We start from the raw sequence: 17,870 nt of genomic DNA, 5'->3' as shown, positions 1-17,870 counted from the left end.
TTTATTTTCTATTCTTCTTCTTCTTCTTCTTTTTTTTTTTTTTTTTTTTTTTTTTTTTTTTTTTTTTTACTTTCTTAAGGTGGATGTTGATATTAGTGATTTGAGGCCTTTCCTGTTTTCTGATATAGGTGTTTGGTGCTGTAACTGTCCCTCTAAGGACCACTTCAGCAACATCCCACAAATTCACCTGTATTTTATTGTACTTCAAAATAGTTTCTGATTTTCTTATTTATTTATTTGGTAGATACATGGGTTGTTTGGAACTGGGCTATTTAATTTCCAAATACTTGGCAGTTTTCCAAATGCTGGGGTTTCTAATTTAATTCCATTGTATTCAGTGTACATACTTTATGTCATTGGACTCCTTTTAAATTTCTTAGGACTTGTGTTACGACCACAGATTCATCTCTTGGTAATTATTCTCTCTGCACTTGAGAAGAATGTGTATTCTGCTGATATTGGACTTTCTGTCAGTGTCAGGTTAAATTGGTTCATAGTTTGCTCAGGTCTTCAATATGCCTATTGATTTTCTCCTGCCTGGTTCTATTAATTATTGAGAGAGGGGTATTTAAATGTCTGACTACGTTTGTGGATTTGTGTATTTCTTCTGCAGTTCTATCAAGTTTTTGCTTCATCTATTTTTAAACTCAGTAATTAGGTGAATAAATTTCAGTATTGTTACGTCCACTTGATGGTAGGACCCTTTTATCATTGTGAAATGACCTTTTATATCCATAATATTCTTTACATTCAATTCTGCTTTCTCTGACATAAATACAGCGATTCTAGTGCTTTCCAAATCTTTTTAAATGTTTGGTAAAATCTAAGCATCTTGCTTTTGCTTCATATTTGATGATGAAAAAGAGAAGAGAGTTCTCTTTTGGTCTAAGTACTAAGTACTTAGAACTTAGTCTAGTAGAAGGAAACACAGTTCATGAGCAGTTATGATATAGTGTGGTCATAGTGAAACTAATGGTAGTGCCGTACCAGTGGTCTTGGGAGATCCAGGAAGGTTCTTTTTTGGGGCAACAACTAAATTGAAGCCTCAGATTGAAAAAGCAGTGGGAGTAGAATGGCACAGTTGGGGCAGAATTGGTCAGAGAGCAGTGTGTATGAAGCCTGAAGGTGTTAGTGTTTTAGGGGACTGAAAATAGGATGATGATCAGAGCATAAAGTTAGGGATGTGATCATATGTGACCAGAAAGGTCATCAGTGCCAGACTATGAAGAAGATTGTAATTGTAATGGTGGCTCTAGTTACTAATAGAGTTACCAATAGTAGTAATAGTAATGGAGTTCTTCCTGTGTGTCAGGCAGGTGTTGTGAGGATTCAGCAAGATAACCTACTAGGTAGATAGTATTGTTATAACCGTTGTGAAATGAGGAAGCAAAGCGTGCAGGGAGCACAAAGATTAAATAACTTGCCCAGGACTAAAGACAGAGATGAGCCAGAACTTTGCTATGTTCATTCTGACTAGAGAGACCCAGCTTTTAACCATCATGCTTGTCTGTCTATAATTCAGTAGCCAAACCCGAGTCTGAACTTGCTCCTATTCACAAGGGAGAGCTCTCTGAGGATATAAACAAAATAAGTCCATAAAATTTGTGTTTTAAAAGCATCACCCTGCCTATAGTTGATGTTTGTGGAGGTGTGGAGAAGCCACCTGGAGATAGAGTTGAAAATGTTTATGTTCTGGGGCGCCTGGGTGGCTCAGTTGGTTGGACGACTGCCTTCTGCTCAGGTCATGATCCCGGAGTCCTGGGATCGAGTCCCACATCGGGCTCTCAGCTCCATGGGGAGTCTGCTTCTCCCTCTGACCTTCTCCTCGCTCATGCTCTCTCTCACTGTCTCTCTCTCAAATAAATAAATAAAATCTTTAAAAAAAAAAAAAAAGAAAATGTTTATGTTCTTTACAGAGCATATGCTGATTTTTAAAATGAAAGTCGTTCTTAACCTCTCCGTAGTTCAGTTTCCTCATCTATTAAATGGAAACAATAATGGTCTCATTCTCACGGGAGTAAAAAAGCAATCACATTGCGTCAAATTGTACATGGTAGATACTTGGTAAACTTGACCTGTGATGATGATGTTGTTGATGACTATTGTTTGACCTTGAAAATCAAGCTAAAATTTTTAATCATGTTTTTCTTCTTCTTCTTTTTAATTTAAAAGTTTTACCCTAGAACTCACAGATAGGACTTCAGCAGCAGTACAATAAAATGTTAACCACTGCCTTTTCCTCACTACTGTTATTTTGGTTTTTCAGTTTATGGGAAAAACAGATGGAGACTATTACACTCTAGATGACATGTTTGTCTCCAAAGCAGCTGAGAGAGAACATTCTGGTGAAGAGGAAGAGAACCAGAGGAGGAAAGCAATTGCCGAGCACCAGCATCTTGCTGCACAAATGGAAAAATGTCTGTATTGTTTTGACAGCTCTCAGTTTCCCAAGCACCTTATTGTGGCCATAGGTGTTAAGGTAAGAAGTAGAACATTTATTGCCCCGAGGAAGCAATGGAGTGCCTTGCACAGATTGGCCTCTTTCTTGAGACTCTCACAGGATTCCAGTCTCTCTGCTTCTCTTCTTCTGTGTTTCGCATACTTTTCTTCTCTAACTTCCCATGATTCTTAGAATCTTCCTTAGAGCAAGTATGAATATTTAGGTGACAGGAAGCTCACATTCTGTGTGATACTGCCCTTGATAGAGGCAGTGTTGGGTCATGCCTGAGGCTCTGCACTCGGGAGCCCGCCGGCCTGGACTCAGCTTCCAGCTCGGCATTTACCAGCTGTGTGAACTTATTGTCACGGTCGGCACTTGATTCTTAGTATTAAAATCACTTCAGAAATACTCATTCTAAAGTGGTTTCTGCTCCTTCCCTTACTTGCTTATAGAACCTATTTGTTTCTTTATAGAATATCTCATAATTGTAAAATGTTCACTGTATTTTACTTGCTTATCGAGTCCCTCTCCTAATAGTCTGTAAGTTCCATGAGGACAAAGGTAAGTCTTAGTCATGTACACTAAGCATGTATCCCATTGTTCACCAGACATATATCCCGTTGTATGTCAAGAATATGTTTGTAGTCATGTATTTCAATAAATATTTGGTGACTTAATTCTTATAAGTAAGTCATTACTGTGTATGTGATATGGTCATTAGTTGCTGGGTGAGTGTCTACTCCCATGTACTTGTGGAGCTCGTGTTGTAGTAAAATAGGGCAGAAAATAAAGTAATCCTTGTCCTCATTAAAGGACGTGTTGTCCTAGAGCAAATAAAGTGGGTAAATGGATAAAATGATAGGATTTTTTGAGACAGTGGTCTAGAAGGCCTATTTGAGGATGTGTTTTATTAAAGCTCTGAAAGAAGGAGCAAGCACCATGAAGCTGGGAATTACCCTTGTTTTAGGAAGGGGGATCAGTGAGTGAAGAGCCCTGAGGACAGAATGTGCTCGGCATTCACGGAGCAGGGAGGCCAGTGTAGCTGGAATGGAGAGGGAGAGGAAGCTGAGTGAATGAGAGCTGGTTCAGGAACTGAGAGCTTGGGCCCTGTCCGTATGCGTGTTTATGTATTAATTTGTTTCTCGCGTACATGAGATACACCTTATGAATCCAAAGAACTGGTGTTGGCTTTTCCATTCCAATGCTAGTGTTTAATATTTGTATAAGACTGTCAACTTATCAGTTTGTATTTTCATTTCTTTATTTCCTTACCCTTCTTCTAATTCTTTCTTTCCTTTCAGACTTTATCAGAAAGGTAAAAGTAAAAATCCCATTTAAAATTTATTCAATTAAAAAAACCCTACCGTAACCAGTTACTTGTATTTGTTTGAATTATTTTCCAGACCTTTACATAAACAGTAAAACTTTTGTAATTACAACATTATGAATATTTCATTCCTCTTCAGTCTGATCCCCACCTTTTATAGGCATAGAAACAGATCAAACATAAAGTAACCCTTCAGTGTTTTCTTCTGTGCTTGGGGAGAAGTTTGGAGTTTTTTCAGGGGGTTCTTTAGTCCCCAGTGCTGGGGACAGGCTGCATGCGGGTCCTCCGCAGGTGCTAAGTATACGGACCTGTCCTGGGCTTCCTGTGTAGGGAAAGTAGGCATTTCTCAGTCCACCCATGAAACTGGCCAGTGAACAGACATTTTCTGTTTCTTACGACCTGCCTTTTCCCGTGCTCCTTGGTGGTCCTCTTCTGTGGTCAGGTAATCCACCTTTCCAAGCTGTTTTTTCTAATGGTATTAAATTCTTCTCTTTGCCTGAATGTCCCAAGAGTTGGCTGATCTGTTTGTCTCCTTGTGGGCTCATCTTTGCCCTTTGGTTTCATTTAAAAAACCACTGGAACCTCTCCTTTCTCTACCTGTGCTTTATTTGTGCTATCTTTGCTCTAGAAATTACCATCAACATTTAGCCTTTTGTCTTCAAATATTTTATTTTATTTTATTATTTTTTAAAGATTTTATTTATTTATTTGACAGACAGAGATCACAAGTAGGCAGAGAGGCAGGCAGAGAGAGAGGAAGGGAAGCAGCCTCCCTGCTGAGCAGAGAGCCTGATGTGGGATTCGATCCTGGGACCCTGAGATCATGACCTGAGCCAAAAGCAGAGGCTTTAACCTACTGAGCCACCCAGGCGCCCCTGTCTTAGAATATTTTAATCTAGAAATATTTGAAATACCGATTAGAAGGAATTTCTTCTATGTCCTACAGTATGTGACTAACAGTTCATTTAATTTATCCGAATAAACAATAGCAAGTTATTTCTTTAGTTATTACCCAAATTAATCATATATGATTTTGAGTTTCTAAGGAATTACTTTGCATTAAGTTGAAACAATAAATAGTATTTCAGAGCAATTCAGTGATTCTCCCTCACCCTGAATGTCTAATATTTAAAATTAATGTCTCAGTACAAATATGTTAGTGAAGCGGTATTTGTTCTCATTAGAGTCACCGAGTTAGAAATAACTTTTGATCGTCAGCTGTCCTCCCTTCTTTCCTTTTTAAAAAATAAAAGTCATCTATCCTCCTTAACACTGATTTTTTTTAAGTAGGATTTGTTTTTTAAAACAGTTTTAGATTCACAGAAAAATTAAGAAGAAAGAAGAGTTCCATATACACCATGTTCAGTTTCCTCTCTTGTTAACACCGGACAGCAGTAAGCAGTTTACTAGTTGTAAATTTGTTACAGTTAATGAATCAGTACTGATGTTGGCTTTAATTTTGAATGTGGTTATGGTTTTACTATCAATTTAGATAAATTTCTGTATCTACTCCTACTTTGTCCTCAGCTTTGCATTATTTTGTTAAATAATATTGTCTGCCATATAAAATATTTCTCACCAAAACCAAGCAAAAAATGATAGAAAGTAAGACCAAGCCCCTTTGCAGAATATTATTTATGTTCCTCATGAGCACTGCTCACTGCATACATACTAACTGCCCTTTCTGTTTTGTTAAAGACAGTTTGTGTGTAGTGAAAAAACAGCACCAGTTTGTAGGTAATACATGTATTTAAGTAGATAGAACTTAACAGAGCAGTGAAGCCCTTCGGAGCACATTTCCTTTCTGTCTTAGTTGAATTCATTCTCTTTGCTCAGCCAGTGAGAGAAGGATTGCCTGGTTAATAGGAGCCAGTTAGACTTCTCTGTCATCACCCCCCCACGTATTTTTTCATTCTTGCCCAAAACTGTGTTGTTTCAAGAAAGCAAAAAGCTTTCTCACATCAAGGATAAAGTGTCATTTATTTTGCCCTTGGATAAACTCTGATATCCGTATAACAGTTAAAATTGAGACTTGTGCTGTAAATTTCCATTTGTTAAAATCTATCTTCATGGCCTTTAAAAGTTTTAGGAAAATGTCCTCTATTTTTAAAAATATTGAAAGAAAATACATTGCTTGTAAACAAGTAGACCATATGAAACGTTAGCCGTGTTTCCCAGGGCTCATTTGTCACAACAGAAAGTCTGTACGGTAACGTTTCACTTCGCCATGTTTTCCCCATAGGTGTATTTGTGTTTGCCCAGCTTCCGGTCTCTCACCGAGGGCCACTGCCTCGTCGTCCCTCTGCAGCATCACAGAGCAGCTACCTTATTGGATGAAGACATCTGGGAGGAAATTCAGGTCAGCCTGATCACGCTTATCCTAGGAATGCTCCTGAGCAATCTTTACAGACTGCTGTTGTAAATTCCAGTGGGTTTTCTAGACCTTTGTCCAGTGATTTTCCTTTCTGAACTTTTACACACTAGTACACATTTCCCTAGTTATGTATACCTGTGGGCCATGGTGCTTTCACCACTCACTACCTTTTAATTTTATTTCCCTTATGTACTCCGTGTTTTGAAAGCTTTTCTAAAAGTTTTTTTTTTTTTTTTTTTGAGATATCATTGATGTATAACATATTGGTTTCAGGGATACAACTGAAAGTTTCTGCATACTAAGTAAACTGTGACGAATTAGTATTTTTACTTAAAAATATCAAGGTAAGATTTCTAATCCATGTTTTCGTGGAACATGAGATGATGATTCTTAGCACAGTGAGCTGATAGATTATAGCCATAAGGAAAGATGTTTTCAAATAATAAAAATAAATTTGGGAAGTCAGAGATTCATATCCAGCATTGGCCATATTTTCCTATAATGGAATTGGCCTCTGCTTCTGTGATTTTTGCTATCAGCCTTTATTGCTACACTTTTCCCTTTATAACCTGGCCCAGCTTTTGAATTCAAGGATTGTGTGTGTGTGTGTGTGTGTGTGATTCTGTAAGAAACTGAAAGGCACAACATGGGTGAAATTGCTCCTGAGTTATTTCAAGACCTCATAATGACCAAAAAAGAAAAGAAAGAAAACTCTTGTTTTTCTAATACTGGAGAGTTGAACAGCGGTTAGAGGGACCCTTAGTTAGAAACTGTGAAAATTGTAAGACTTCAGAAGAGACTGCATACTTTGTCTTTGTGTCATGCTGACAGTGTTGAAAGAGGAGATATTTTGACTGCCTATTATGAAATTCAGTCTCCTACTCCTTTTAAGTTTATGCTGTGAAAGGTGAAGGGCAGACTGTTTTAATGCGTCTGTGGCCAAGTGTGGGCAAGAATGTGGACAAATATATCTGATGTGAAAAAAATTTTTTTTCTAGTGATGGATGCCAATGCAGTAAATAATTTAAAGTGGAAAGTATGCAAATTTGGTTTTCAGGATTATTTTGAGACTTTTCTGGAATGTCTTTTAAAAATTTATACATGCTAAACTGATTTAACTTAGAGCAAAATACAGTGCCAAAAAGATTTTAAATAATACAGGAATCTGGTCTGTGTGTTTTATATTTCTGTAAGAAATTAAGCTACTTGATGGAAAACATTGAGGTGGGTAAAGAAGAATTTTATTCAGTTCAGTAGTTATTGAGTACAGAAATACAAGATAATCCAGGTGTTATGAGAAATGCATACATAAAATCATTAATTCTGGCCAAAGGTATGGTGTATTCTTATACAGGTGACATTATAATTTAGTGGATTTTGTGAGCCATATGCTTTATGGAAAATTGAATGAGGGAGTAAAAGCCAAGTTCTTTAATACAAATAACAGCGTTATGGTTCTTTTCTTGTGATAAAAGAAGAAATTCTTACCAGTTATTAGTATAAGATAGTGAGCAAATAAAGTATCTGATTTGAGCTTATTTAGAGAAATGTAGTTTCTTTGTTCTTATTTTCAAATATGTATAAGAATATCTATAAAAATTCAAATTGGGGCAACTGACTGGCTTCTGTCAATGGAGTTTGTGACTCTCAATCTTGGGGTTTTGAGTTCAAGCCCCATACTGAGTGAGAGATTACTTAAAAATTAAATATCTTTAAAAAATTTTAAGATTAATTAAGTCTGTTAAATATCCTATGGTTATTCCAGCCTTCTAGAGAATATATAACAAAAATTACTTGACTTAGGAAAAAATAAGGTTTACAAATGAAGGAACAACTCCTTTTAGGTGATTTTTAGCCCCATCCTCTAGTAGCATTTAAATTTAACTTTAGATCTTATTTAATAAAAAAATGCAAAGACAAGTTTCAGCACAGCATGTGGGAATAATCACAGATTCTGACTGAGTAAGAGCCAATTTTTTAGTTTCATTAAATATGTATAGTGAAACCTAGGTCCCCTTTAAAGTTATTCTCACCTGTCTGACAGGTATGTTTGAGCCTATGTTACAGTCAGACACCGTAGGCCCATTTTTTAAGTCCCTCAGAAGAGCGGTGTGGTGGCGAGATCACTATGTACAGTGGGCCTCACTGTGTAAAGATGTGATGGGGCTATTTCACTGGGAAACCTCCAGTACTAGACCGTTGGGTGTCTTCATGGGGCGATCAGACTTCCCAGAGATCACTCTTTCTGGGCGATCAGACTTCCCAGAGATCACTCTTTCTGGCTCTTAGAAAGGGCAGCCCAAACAGCCTGCTAGAGTTCTGGCAGCTGAGTTGGGGAAGAAGGCTGGGGTGGTAGAATTTGAACCTTAAGTAACATCTCCTGTAATGCCCCTGTTTTCAGACTGTAAACTCCCAGCTGTGTTGGGTTTTCCCAGCCCAGCAACCTTATCGTATACCTTCTCCAAACAATAACCTTGTAGTGTTCTGCCAGTGTCCAGAAACATAGTGGCGTATTAATCGCTTTTTTCCAAAGACTTTCATCCATGCCATTTGCTTTTTGCTACACCTTCACTCTACTTCTGCAGCTACTTGGTGCTGCCAATTCCTGAGCCTTCCGAGGCTTCTGCAGTGTAGCGTGGCCTCCTTCTCTGTCCTCTCCCTGCTAACCAGCCACGCACCACATGCCACCCAGGGTGAACCAGCTTTCCAGTGTTTAGGTCAGATATTTTGGGGTCATCTGAGTTTTGGTGATTCTTCTCTAATTCTTTCTGTTCTGGTAAGTTTGGACTGTTTTAAAAATTACTTCAATGTCATTTTGAGTGGTTGCTCTGTGAAGGTTATAGAGTTAAATATATACATTGTATGCTGTCTCATAATATTTATCTTGGGATAACTTTATCTTTAGACATGTTCTATTTAGAAAATGAATAAATTATAGTATTAATATTACATGATCAATTCTAAATAGCTTTGATATTTTTAAGTAAAATAATTTTCATTTCAAAATTTTGTATTTATATTTACCTGAATTGTTGTAATGCGGCAAAATAAGAATTGTAACACTCTGTAGTATAGTTTACTTAAAATATATTGTAAGATATTTTAGTCCAGATGTGTTTAACTAAATGAAGAATGGCACTTGGGTGAGTAGTCACAGTTTAGAAATGTGGAAAATAGTGATTACCCAATGGATAGAGTTTTTTTCCTACAAGAAATATGGGAAGTTTATGTCATCCCTATATCAAGGGGTAGCTATATCTCTCTGAAGCATAAAATAGTTTCGGTATCTTATAATAATGAAATAAAAGTTTCTTCAATGTTTGGTTGTCATATAACTTAAGGAATGAATATTTTTTCAACATGTGTAGTGTATGTGTTATATTGAGCTTTGGGAAAATCCTGCTTGAGAGGAGTATAACCTCAGATTATGTCATTAAACTCATATTTTTAAATTAAAGGTTTTATATGCAGAGAGAAGTACTTCAGTGTGTGTGTGTGTCCTCCCCAAAAGTGTTTGCATGATGTTTATATATAATACTGAGCAATTCTTGTATCACTGCTAACTTAGGTCTTTTGAGTTTTCATTTTTAATTGATGACCTCTGGAGTCCGTCTTCTTCACTGTTATCCAGAGAGTATCCAGAACGAGCATCCAAACAGTTAAAGCAGGAGAGGGCTGTGAGCAAACATTGTTGCTGCTTCTGCTTTTTATCCATTTTCTACCATCTTCAAAAAAGCTTAGTTTTAAAATATGTAGTTCTAATCTAGTGGTGATTTTCCTTTGTCTTTTTTTTTTTTAAAGATTTTATTTATTTATTAGAAAGAGAGTGAGAGAGCATGAGCGGCATGGGGAGCAGAGGGAGAGGGAGAAGCAAGATTCCCCACTGAGCAGGGAGCCAACGCTACGCTTGATCCCAGGGCCCTGAGTTCATGACCTGAGCCACCTAGGTGCCCCGATTTTCCTTTTTCTAACACGGAAGATTATCTTACCACAAAACTTAGTAATGAAATAAATAACAATTAATTGAATATATTCATAATAAGAATTCAGAAACATATTAACAAAATAGAAACAATCTAAAAACCTATGTTATAGAACCAGTTGTATATTCCCATTAGGTTTTGTGTTTTAATTTTTTTGTGCATATGATACAAGGCCTATGAAGGTAACCGTTGGGACATACAGTTGAGTGGAGGGAAGAATGTGGTTAATGTTCTTCACTGCTGTTGCAAACAAAACCTAATTCACTGTGTTGGAGAAAGCAAGGGTGCATTTCTTTCTTTCTTTCTTTCTTTTTAAGAATTTTTTATTTGAGAAAGAGAGAGAGAGAGTACACGAATATAGAGGGGCGGGGCAGAGCGGGGAGAGCTTCCCCCCCTCCAGCAGACTTCCTGTTAAGCAGGGAGCCCAATGCAGAGCTCGATCCTGGGACCCTGAGATCATCATCTGAACTGAAGGCAGACGCCCAACTGACTGAGCCACCCAGGCGCCCCCAAAGTTAATTTCTTATGTCTTATTCCCATGTGGGTTGGGCAGTTCTCCAAGGCAGATTGCCTGTAGACATTCAGTCATATATCCATATTCCTTCCATGAAAAGGCTATTCTGTGGTGGAGTCCTTCTCTTTGAGCTCCTTGGATGAAAGAAAATGAATACAAAGGCACACTACCCCTTAACTGTTTCAAGTGACACATAAGCCACTTGTCACGCAAGTGGCACTACCATTTCTATATGCATTCCATTGCCCAGAATTAAATATGTCCCCACCCAAGTCCCAGGGAGGCTGGGAAATTATTAATCTTTTTTTCTCTTAGGAAGAGGAAAGTGAAATAGTTTAATAAAAACAGCTTTTGGGGGAAGGGTTTTTTTTTTTTCAAAGATTTTATTTATTTATCAGAGAGAGAGAGGGAAGAGAGCGATCACAGGCAGACAGAACAGCAGGCAGAGGCAGAGGGAGAAGCAGGCTCCCTGCTGAGCAAGGAGCCCAATGTGGGACTTGATCCCAGGACGCTGGGATCATGGCCTGAGCCGAAGGCAGCTGCTCAACCAGCTGAGCTACCCAGGCGTCCCGGGAAGGGTTTTTTTTTATCTGCAGAAATTAAATTAGAGCTTTGGCAATTGCAAAATTTGAATGATTAATTTTACCATGTAGATATCCAGGTCAATAGTTTATATATTTTTTTATTTTTTATCATAATTTAACCTCATTTGTGTGTGCAATGTCTCCATTAATTTAATCTAGTACCAACGTCAGAGAATTTTTTTTTTAAAGATTTTATTTATTTATTTGACAGAGAGAGATCACAAGTAGGCAGAGAGGCAGGCAGAGAGAGAGGAGGAAGCAGGCTCCCTGCTGAGCAGAGAGCCCGATGTGGGACTCGATCCCAGGACTCTGAGATCATGACCTGAGCCAAAGGCAGCGGCTTAACCCACTGAGCCACCCAGGCGCCCCAACGTCAGAGAATTTTTAAAAGGGGAAACAATCATCTTTAGTCATTTATAATGATTTATCTCATGGTCACCTTATAATGAGATTATAGGTGGAAAGTCTACAACCCCGTAGGCTATTAGCCAAGGCTTTGGGGTTTACCAACAAATGGAGTGTCTGCAGTAAAGAGACTGTGTTGGACTTCTCTGGAGCTGTGGTCAGAAACAAAAAGCAATCCTGTGTCCGTTGCTTATTAGATGTCTTTCTAGTTGACATCAGGTTACAGTTACTTGATTTCTTTTTTTTCCTACTTAAAATGAATATAAAACAGAAAAGCAATGAATGATCAGTAATAAGTAATTATGGCAGACCTGGCAGAATCCCAGAACTCCGGTCCCCTACGCAGCCATAAACCGTCGCCTCTCACCGTTCTAAGTGTCAGCGGAGGCCGGGTGGGGAGTCTGCGCACCCATCTCCACGTGGCTGTCCTGGACAGTGTCTGAATGACAGCCTGGTTGAATCTCTGGGGAGTCGTGCTGAGTGAAGAAAAGCAACCTCAAAAGATGTTGTGATTGCATTTATAGAACACTGGAAATGCTAGGGTTACAGAAGCAGAGAGCCCACTGGCGGCAGCTGCTGTGATGGGAGAGAATGTAGCCGTGAGCAGGCGGTGGGAGGGATCCTCACGGGGCTGGGGTTGCTCTGTCTCTTGACTGTATCCACGTCGATATCCTGGTTGTGATACTGGACTGCGGTTTTGTAATGTGTAACCATTGGGGGAAACTGGGTTAAAGGCATATGGGATCTCTCTGTATTTTCTTCAATGTGATCTACAATCATAATTTTAAAATTTTAAATATTTGAAAGCTATAAATCCACTCACAAATCTAAGTAAAAAATGCTTCTTCCTCCTCCTTAGGCAAATATAGTAGCACTTTACAAACATATGACACTCCACAAAGCCACATTTCAATTTAGGATTCTTTGACACCTTGGTGGTGGTGGGGAGTTGGCTTCTGGCTCCTAGTCTTCAGCCTGGCCCCCTGTCTTCCCCCACTGAAGCCCCTGGCTTCATCCTGCTCTACACAGGCTGTCCCGTGAATCCGTGTGGACGTCCCAGACTGCACGTCTGAGCTCCACAAACAACTGACCCCCAGGCCTATGAGTGTGAAATAACTAAAGAAATAAGCAAGTAAAAGATAGCAAGAAGGAGGGATGTTATAACAATGTTGAGTTCTTTGGGAAAAGAATACACTCTTACTTTTCAACTTTAGCATGTTTGACTTTCATACATTTGCTAGGACACGATTCTCTGTGAAAATAGGGGACCACTTGAATGCGCAAGGTTACCGGTGAAGGGTCGGCAGACATACATGGGAACCAGCAGAGAGAGATGCTGTGAGCCCAGGCAGACAACTGGCAGGAAATTCCACGCCTACCTTCTAGGAGGACCTTTCTTGGCTTGTGGATATTTTCCTCTGATTTTACTGTCAGTTCCGCATATTTTACTACTTGAGTTTGTTTTTCTCTCTTCCTTTACTTATTTTAGTTTATTGGAACCATTTCCAATATATACGTAAAACTATGCAGAGTAGTTCCAATTTTTAAAGAAATGTTGCTTAAATATGTGAAATTATGTAGTAGATTTAGAAAGTAAAGTAACTATAAGGTAACAGTACAGAATTTAACTGTTGTTTGCTACTTATTTTTTATTTCAAAGGGATTGAGTTTACCTTTTACTGTTTTCATAGTTTGTATTTTTTTCAAGTGCTTTATTTACGTAGCCATGTTCCTTCCTTCAGATGTTCAGAAAATCATTGGTAAAGATGTTTGAAGATAAAGGACTGGACTGCATCTTTTTGGAAACATATATGGGCATGAAGAAGCATGGTCATATGGTTTATGAGTGCATTCCTCTTCCGAAGGAAGTGGGCGAGATGGCTCCCATCTATTTTAAGGTATTTGGGGATGGACTTTGCGTGCGTACTTTTCTGCTACCTTGCTGTTTTACGAATGTGGTTACCTTTTTTCTTGTATTTTTTTTCCTATGTACTTATATCAGATTCCATCTAAGGAAATGAAGTAAAGCACACAAAAAAAATTCTGCTGTATTACAGAATTCTGTGGAGAGACATTTAGAACTTTGACCTTTAAAAAGCATGCTTATTTATAAGTATGAATAAACTGTCAAGTGGTCATTTATAATTTCTATTTTAATTTCTCATTTCTCAAATGAAAAATAAGGGTTTTCCACTGAAGTACTCTCAAGTCAAAATTATCGTCCTAATTCTAGAAAACCTACTGAAATTCACAAGACCTAAAAATAGTTACATACAAATAGTACAGGTTACAGTTGTTGAAATAAGTTACTGCTCTTTTAGTATTTAATACCTCGTTGTGCTATTTTTCAGAAGAAACCAGTGTCCAACCTTGACGTACATTTTTTGGACATGCAGTTACTAGAGTTTTTAATCAGTCAAGTGTCATTGTAATATTCAGGCAGCTTTTACTGAATAGCATGGTTTGCTACTGAGCTGAATGCAGTGTGTCTTACAGACAAGCATAAATGCTTATGTGTAGAGCCATGTGTGAATTAGTAACACGTGCAGTGAACAAAGGAGGTCATGTTTGCGAAGTGCTATAGAAAGACGTTCCAATGCAACATTTAGACAATACAGGATGGTCAAGTTCATTGATATGGACTGTACATCCCAATAAGAAAGATTATAAAACCTATTAAGGTTAATGAGACAATGAAAGTCTCCTTTCTCTATAGAGATTTTTTCCCCAAGATTTATTGATTTACTTGAGAGAGAAAGGACACATGCATGCATGAGAGGAGGAGAGGGAGAAAGAATCATCAAGCAGACTCCCTGCTGAGCACAGAGCCTGACACAGGTCCTGATCCCAGGACGCCGAGATCATAACCTGAGCTGAAATCAAGTCAGCTGCCTAAGTGACTGAGCCACTCAGGTGCCCCAAGATATTTTTTTAAGTTGGCTCCACACTAAGCCCCCCAATGGGGGGCTTGAACTCATGACCTCAAGTTCAAGACCTGAGCTGAGATCAAGAGTTGGACACTTAACTGACTGAGCCACCCAGGTACCCCTCTCTAGAGATTTTTAAAAACAACTGACTCTTGGATTTTAAGGATTATACTGTTAAAATAGAATAAGCTGGTTAATCCCCAAACCCAGGCTAGTTCTATGTTAAACAGAATCAAGTGGGAAAGAGGTTATTATACTTTTATTAATTTTTTTTTTTTTAATAATTCCTCAGGAGAGTCTTAGGTGATTGTGACTGTCGGCATTGAGGTAATAGGGCAGAATGTGAAACAGCCACTGTCAGCTCCTGTTGGGTGACAGAGATGTAGGAGGCTGGGTCACTTCTACACGGAACCCCCTGCCTGATCAGTAAAGATGGATTTACTTGTTCTGACTTCAGTTTTATATTGAATATGCTACCGTCTAGTGTCAACACAAGCACCAGCCCATGACTGTTAAATATGGAACATCAGTATAGCTGATATTTTGAAATTGGGCTTATTTGAATGTTAATTGTAGGTTTAAGATTTGCTTCATTAATAATGATAACTGTACAAAAATGAGAGTATTTTGTACTCATTATCCCGGCTTTTCTACTAAATATTTCTTTGCCATAAATACTAGTTCTGTTGCTTAGCCTAGAAAGTCTTATAATGCCATTTCTGCGTATTTTTTTCTTTCCCTGCATCTTTACTGCTTTGTTATAGGGCCAGAGATCGTTCAAATGCTTGGTTGCCACAGAGCGTATAAATCACTCTTGATATTTGGAAAAGGGCAGTCAAACTAAACAAGTTTATTTGAATAGATTTTTATGAATGAGCTAAGGAAGTTGTGAACTTTAATATTTGCAAACTTACGTTCAATACTAAACTGCTTAGTCTTATTAAGGATTGTGTTTGTCATGTAAAGTTGGGCTTGAAGTCAGTACAAGAATTAAGAATGAGTAAAATAATTATCTTGGTAAAGAAAGGACTTTCAAAAAATCAAGATGGTCCAAATTTATTTTATTTTATTTTTTAAAGATTTTATTTATTTATTTGACAGACCAAGATCACAAGTAGGTAGAAAGGCAGGCAGAGAGAGAGAGGTGAAGTAGGCTCCCCGCTGAGCAGAGAACCCCATGCGGGGCTCAATCCCAGGCCCCTGAGATCATGACCTGAGCTGAAGGCAGAGACTTTAACCCACTGAGCCACCAGGCACCCCAAGAAGGTCCAATTTTAAATAACAAATGAAAGCCTTAACCATTCAAAATAATGAACTATCATTATAATATTCTTTGATTAATTCACTATATTACTTTACTTTTAAACTATCTCTTTGTATTTGCTTATAAACTACTTTTTCACTGTTAAATGTCTTTTTCTTAGAAAGCCATAATGGAGTCTGACGAAGAATGGTCTATGAATAAGAAATTGATCGATCTCTCTTCAAAAGACATCAGAAAGTCTGTAAGTGTCTCCCCCCCCCCCCCCCCCTTGTATAAGAAATGATCCTGGTACTTAGGATCTTAGGATCTTCATTAATTTTCACATGATATTTGAGAAAGAGGCCATTTGGCCGAGTGACCAAAGGTAAAGGAGTTCTAAGAATAAGAGATTATTTCCATCCTACTTGGTATAGCAAATGCCTATTTATTCAGATGTTTCTGTGTTATGTGTTCCTGACCTCCTGGCCAGTGCCCCTGTAGTGCCTGTAACTGGCAATGACAGCATCACACTCAGCCGGAGGAGCTTCCGTCCTGGGCTTTGCAGCCCCTGTGGAACATGTGTGAGAGGGGCCTTCTTTTCGCTTGAATTACAATGAGGGAAATATTCTCCTACAGGCTCCTCTTCATTTTCTTTTTCCCTTTGTACAGAGACTCCCTGGTAGGTTCCTGTAAAACAGTGGTTGAGTTAGATTATGGCTTCATTATTCTTGGTGAAGTTTCCTAACCACGTTTCCCAGTTAGTCTTGATTTGCTAGATTATCTCTCAGACATTCTATGCTTGAGTTGAATACTCCTGCAATGACCTTTCTCTTTTCTAGAAATATAAATGCAGTAGAACAGAACTGTGGATTCCTTGTTGTTGTTCTATTCATGAAGTTATTTATTGTACAGTTGCTAGTTGAGTGACAGCTACTTACCAGGCACTCCTATAAGCAGTGGAACAGAACAGAGAGGACTGCGGACCCTGTGGGGCTTCGGGTCCCGGTGGGAGGAGGGGCACTCCAGCCTGTACTGTTGTCCCCGGGCTGAGTGTGTGAATGACGTTGTGTTGAGCACAGCTGCATCACTTGGTTCTGTGTTGTTTTGGAAGCTTTTATGCCACGAGGGCAGAGCTGAGTGTTGCAACAGAGACCATATAATCTGCAAAGTCCAGAATATTTTATTTAAATTAAAACTTTTTTTTAAAGATTTTATTTATATATTTGACGAGAGAGAGATCGCAAGTAGGCAGAGAGGCAGGCAGAGAGAGAGGAGGAAGCAGCCTCCCCACTGAGCAGAGAGCCTGATGCGGGGCTTAATCCCAGGACCCTGAGATCATGACCTGAGCCGAAGGCAGAGGCTTACCCCTCTGAGCCACCCAAGTGCCCCTAAATTAAAACTTTAATAAGTTTTTTTTTTAAATAGGCTGACCCATGTTCTAGTAGATGACACTAGCCTATTTTCCTTCTGTTTCTCCTTTTGGAAAGCCAAACTCCTGATATAAATTAACTGAGGATTTCTTATTACATTTATTGTATCTTAATTAGAAGATTGAAATTTCATTGTATTACTGAAGATAGTTTTAATTCAAAGGTAAAACACTGTCTCTAGCCTTCTTCTCTCTACTTGATGTTGAAATGGACCAGACAATACATTTAAGAACAAAACAAAAGCCATTCCTCCCAAACATCCTCTTTGTTTGTTTTCTGTGATTGTTTGTTTTCTGTGACTCTGTCGAAAAAGGTATCTGACGTAGGCATATTTGTTGTGCCTGAGTTTTTCACTTCTCACATCATCTCCATTGCCATTAAATATTCTTTTATAACCTGATATTAATGGTGTTTGAAAATATTTCCAAGTAGAAATTATAGAAGAAATGTATTATTCTCCATTCATTACTCTGTATATGCAGTTTTCTTACGGGTAAACCATCTACTACCTATTCTGGATATTAGAACATGCACAGGACTTGGGTTAAATACCTCGAGGGCTTTAATATTAACTTAACCAATATGGAAAATGAGAAACCAGTCTTTGTAGGAATGGTAGTTGTGCATTCTACTTTAAAGCTTT

At 38.3% G+C, this 17,870-nt stretch overlaps 1 protein-coding gene across 5 annotated transcripts in view; it reads left to right on the top strand.

Annotated features, from left to right (window-relative positions):
* The window catches only part of CWF19L2 (CWF19 like cell cycle control factor 2), a 183,575-nt gene that overhangs the window by 116,462 nt on the left and 49,243 nt on the right, over positions 1-17,870 (top strand). For all 5 annotated transcript variants that reach the window (XM_013062408.2, XM_004764420.3, XM_045077526.1 and 2 more), the window contains 4 exons: positions 2,267-2,479; positions 6,010-6,126; positions 13,370-13,525; positions 15,979-16,059. In XM_013062408.2, the coding sequence (XP_012917862.1) occupies positions 2,267-2,479; positions 6,010-6,126; positions 13,370-13,525; positions 15,979-16,059 (567 nt within the window). The remainder of the gene's footprint in view (positions 1-2,266; positions 2,480-6,009; positions 6,127-13,369; positions 13,526-15,978; positions 16,060-17,870) is intronic.

The sequence above is a fragment of the Mustela putorius genome, unplaced genomic scaffold (assembly GCF_011764305.1).
Source record: "Mustela putorius furo isolate JIRA1106 unplaced genomic scaffold, ASM1176430v1.1 tig00000198_pilon_pilon_pilon, whole genome shotgun sequence".
Lineage (NCBI taxonomy): Eukaryota > Metazoa > Chordata > Mammalia > Carnivora > Mustelidae > Mustela > Mustela putorius.
Note: the sequence above shows the minus strand (reverse complement) of the source record. Positions and strands in the feature narration are given on the sequence as shown.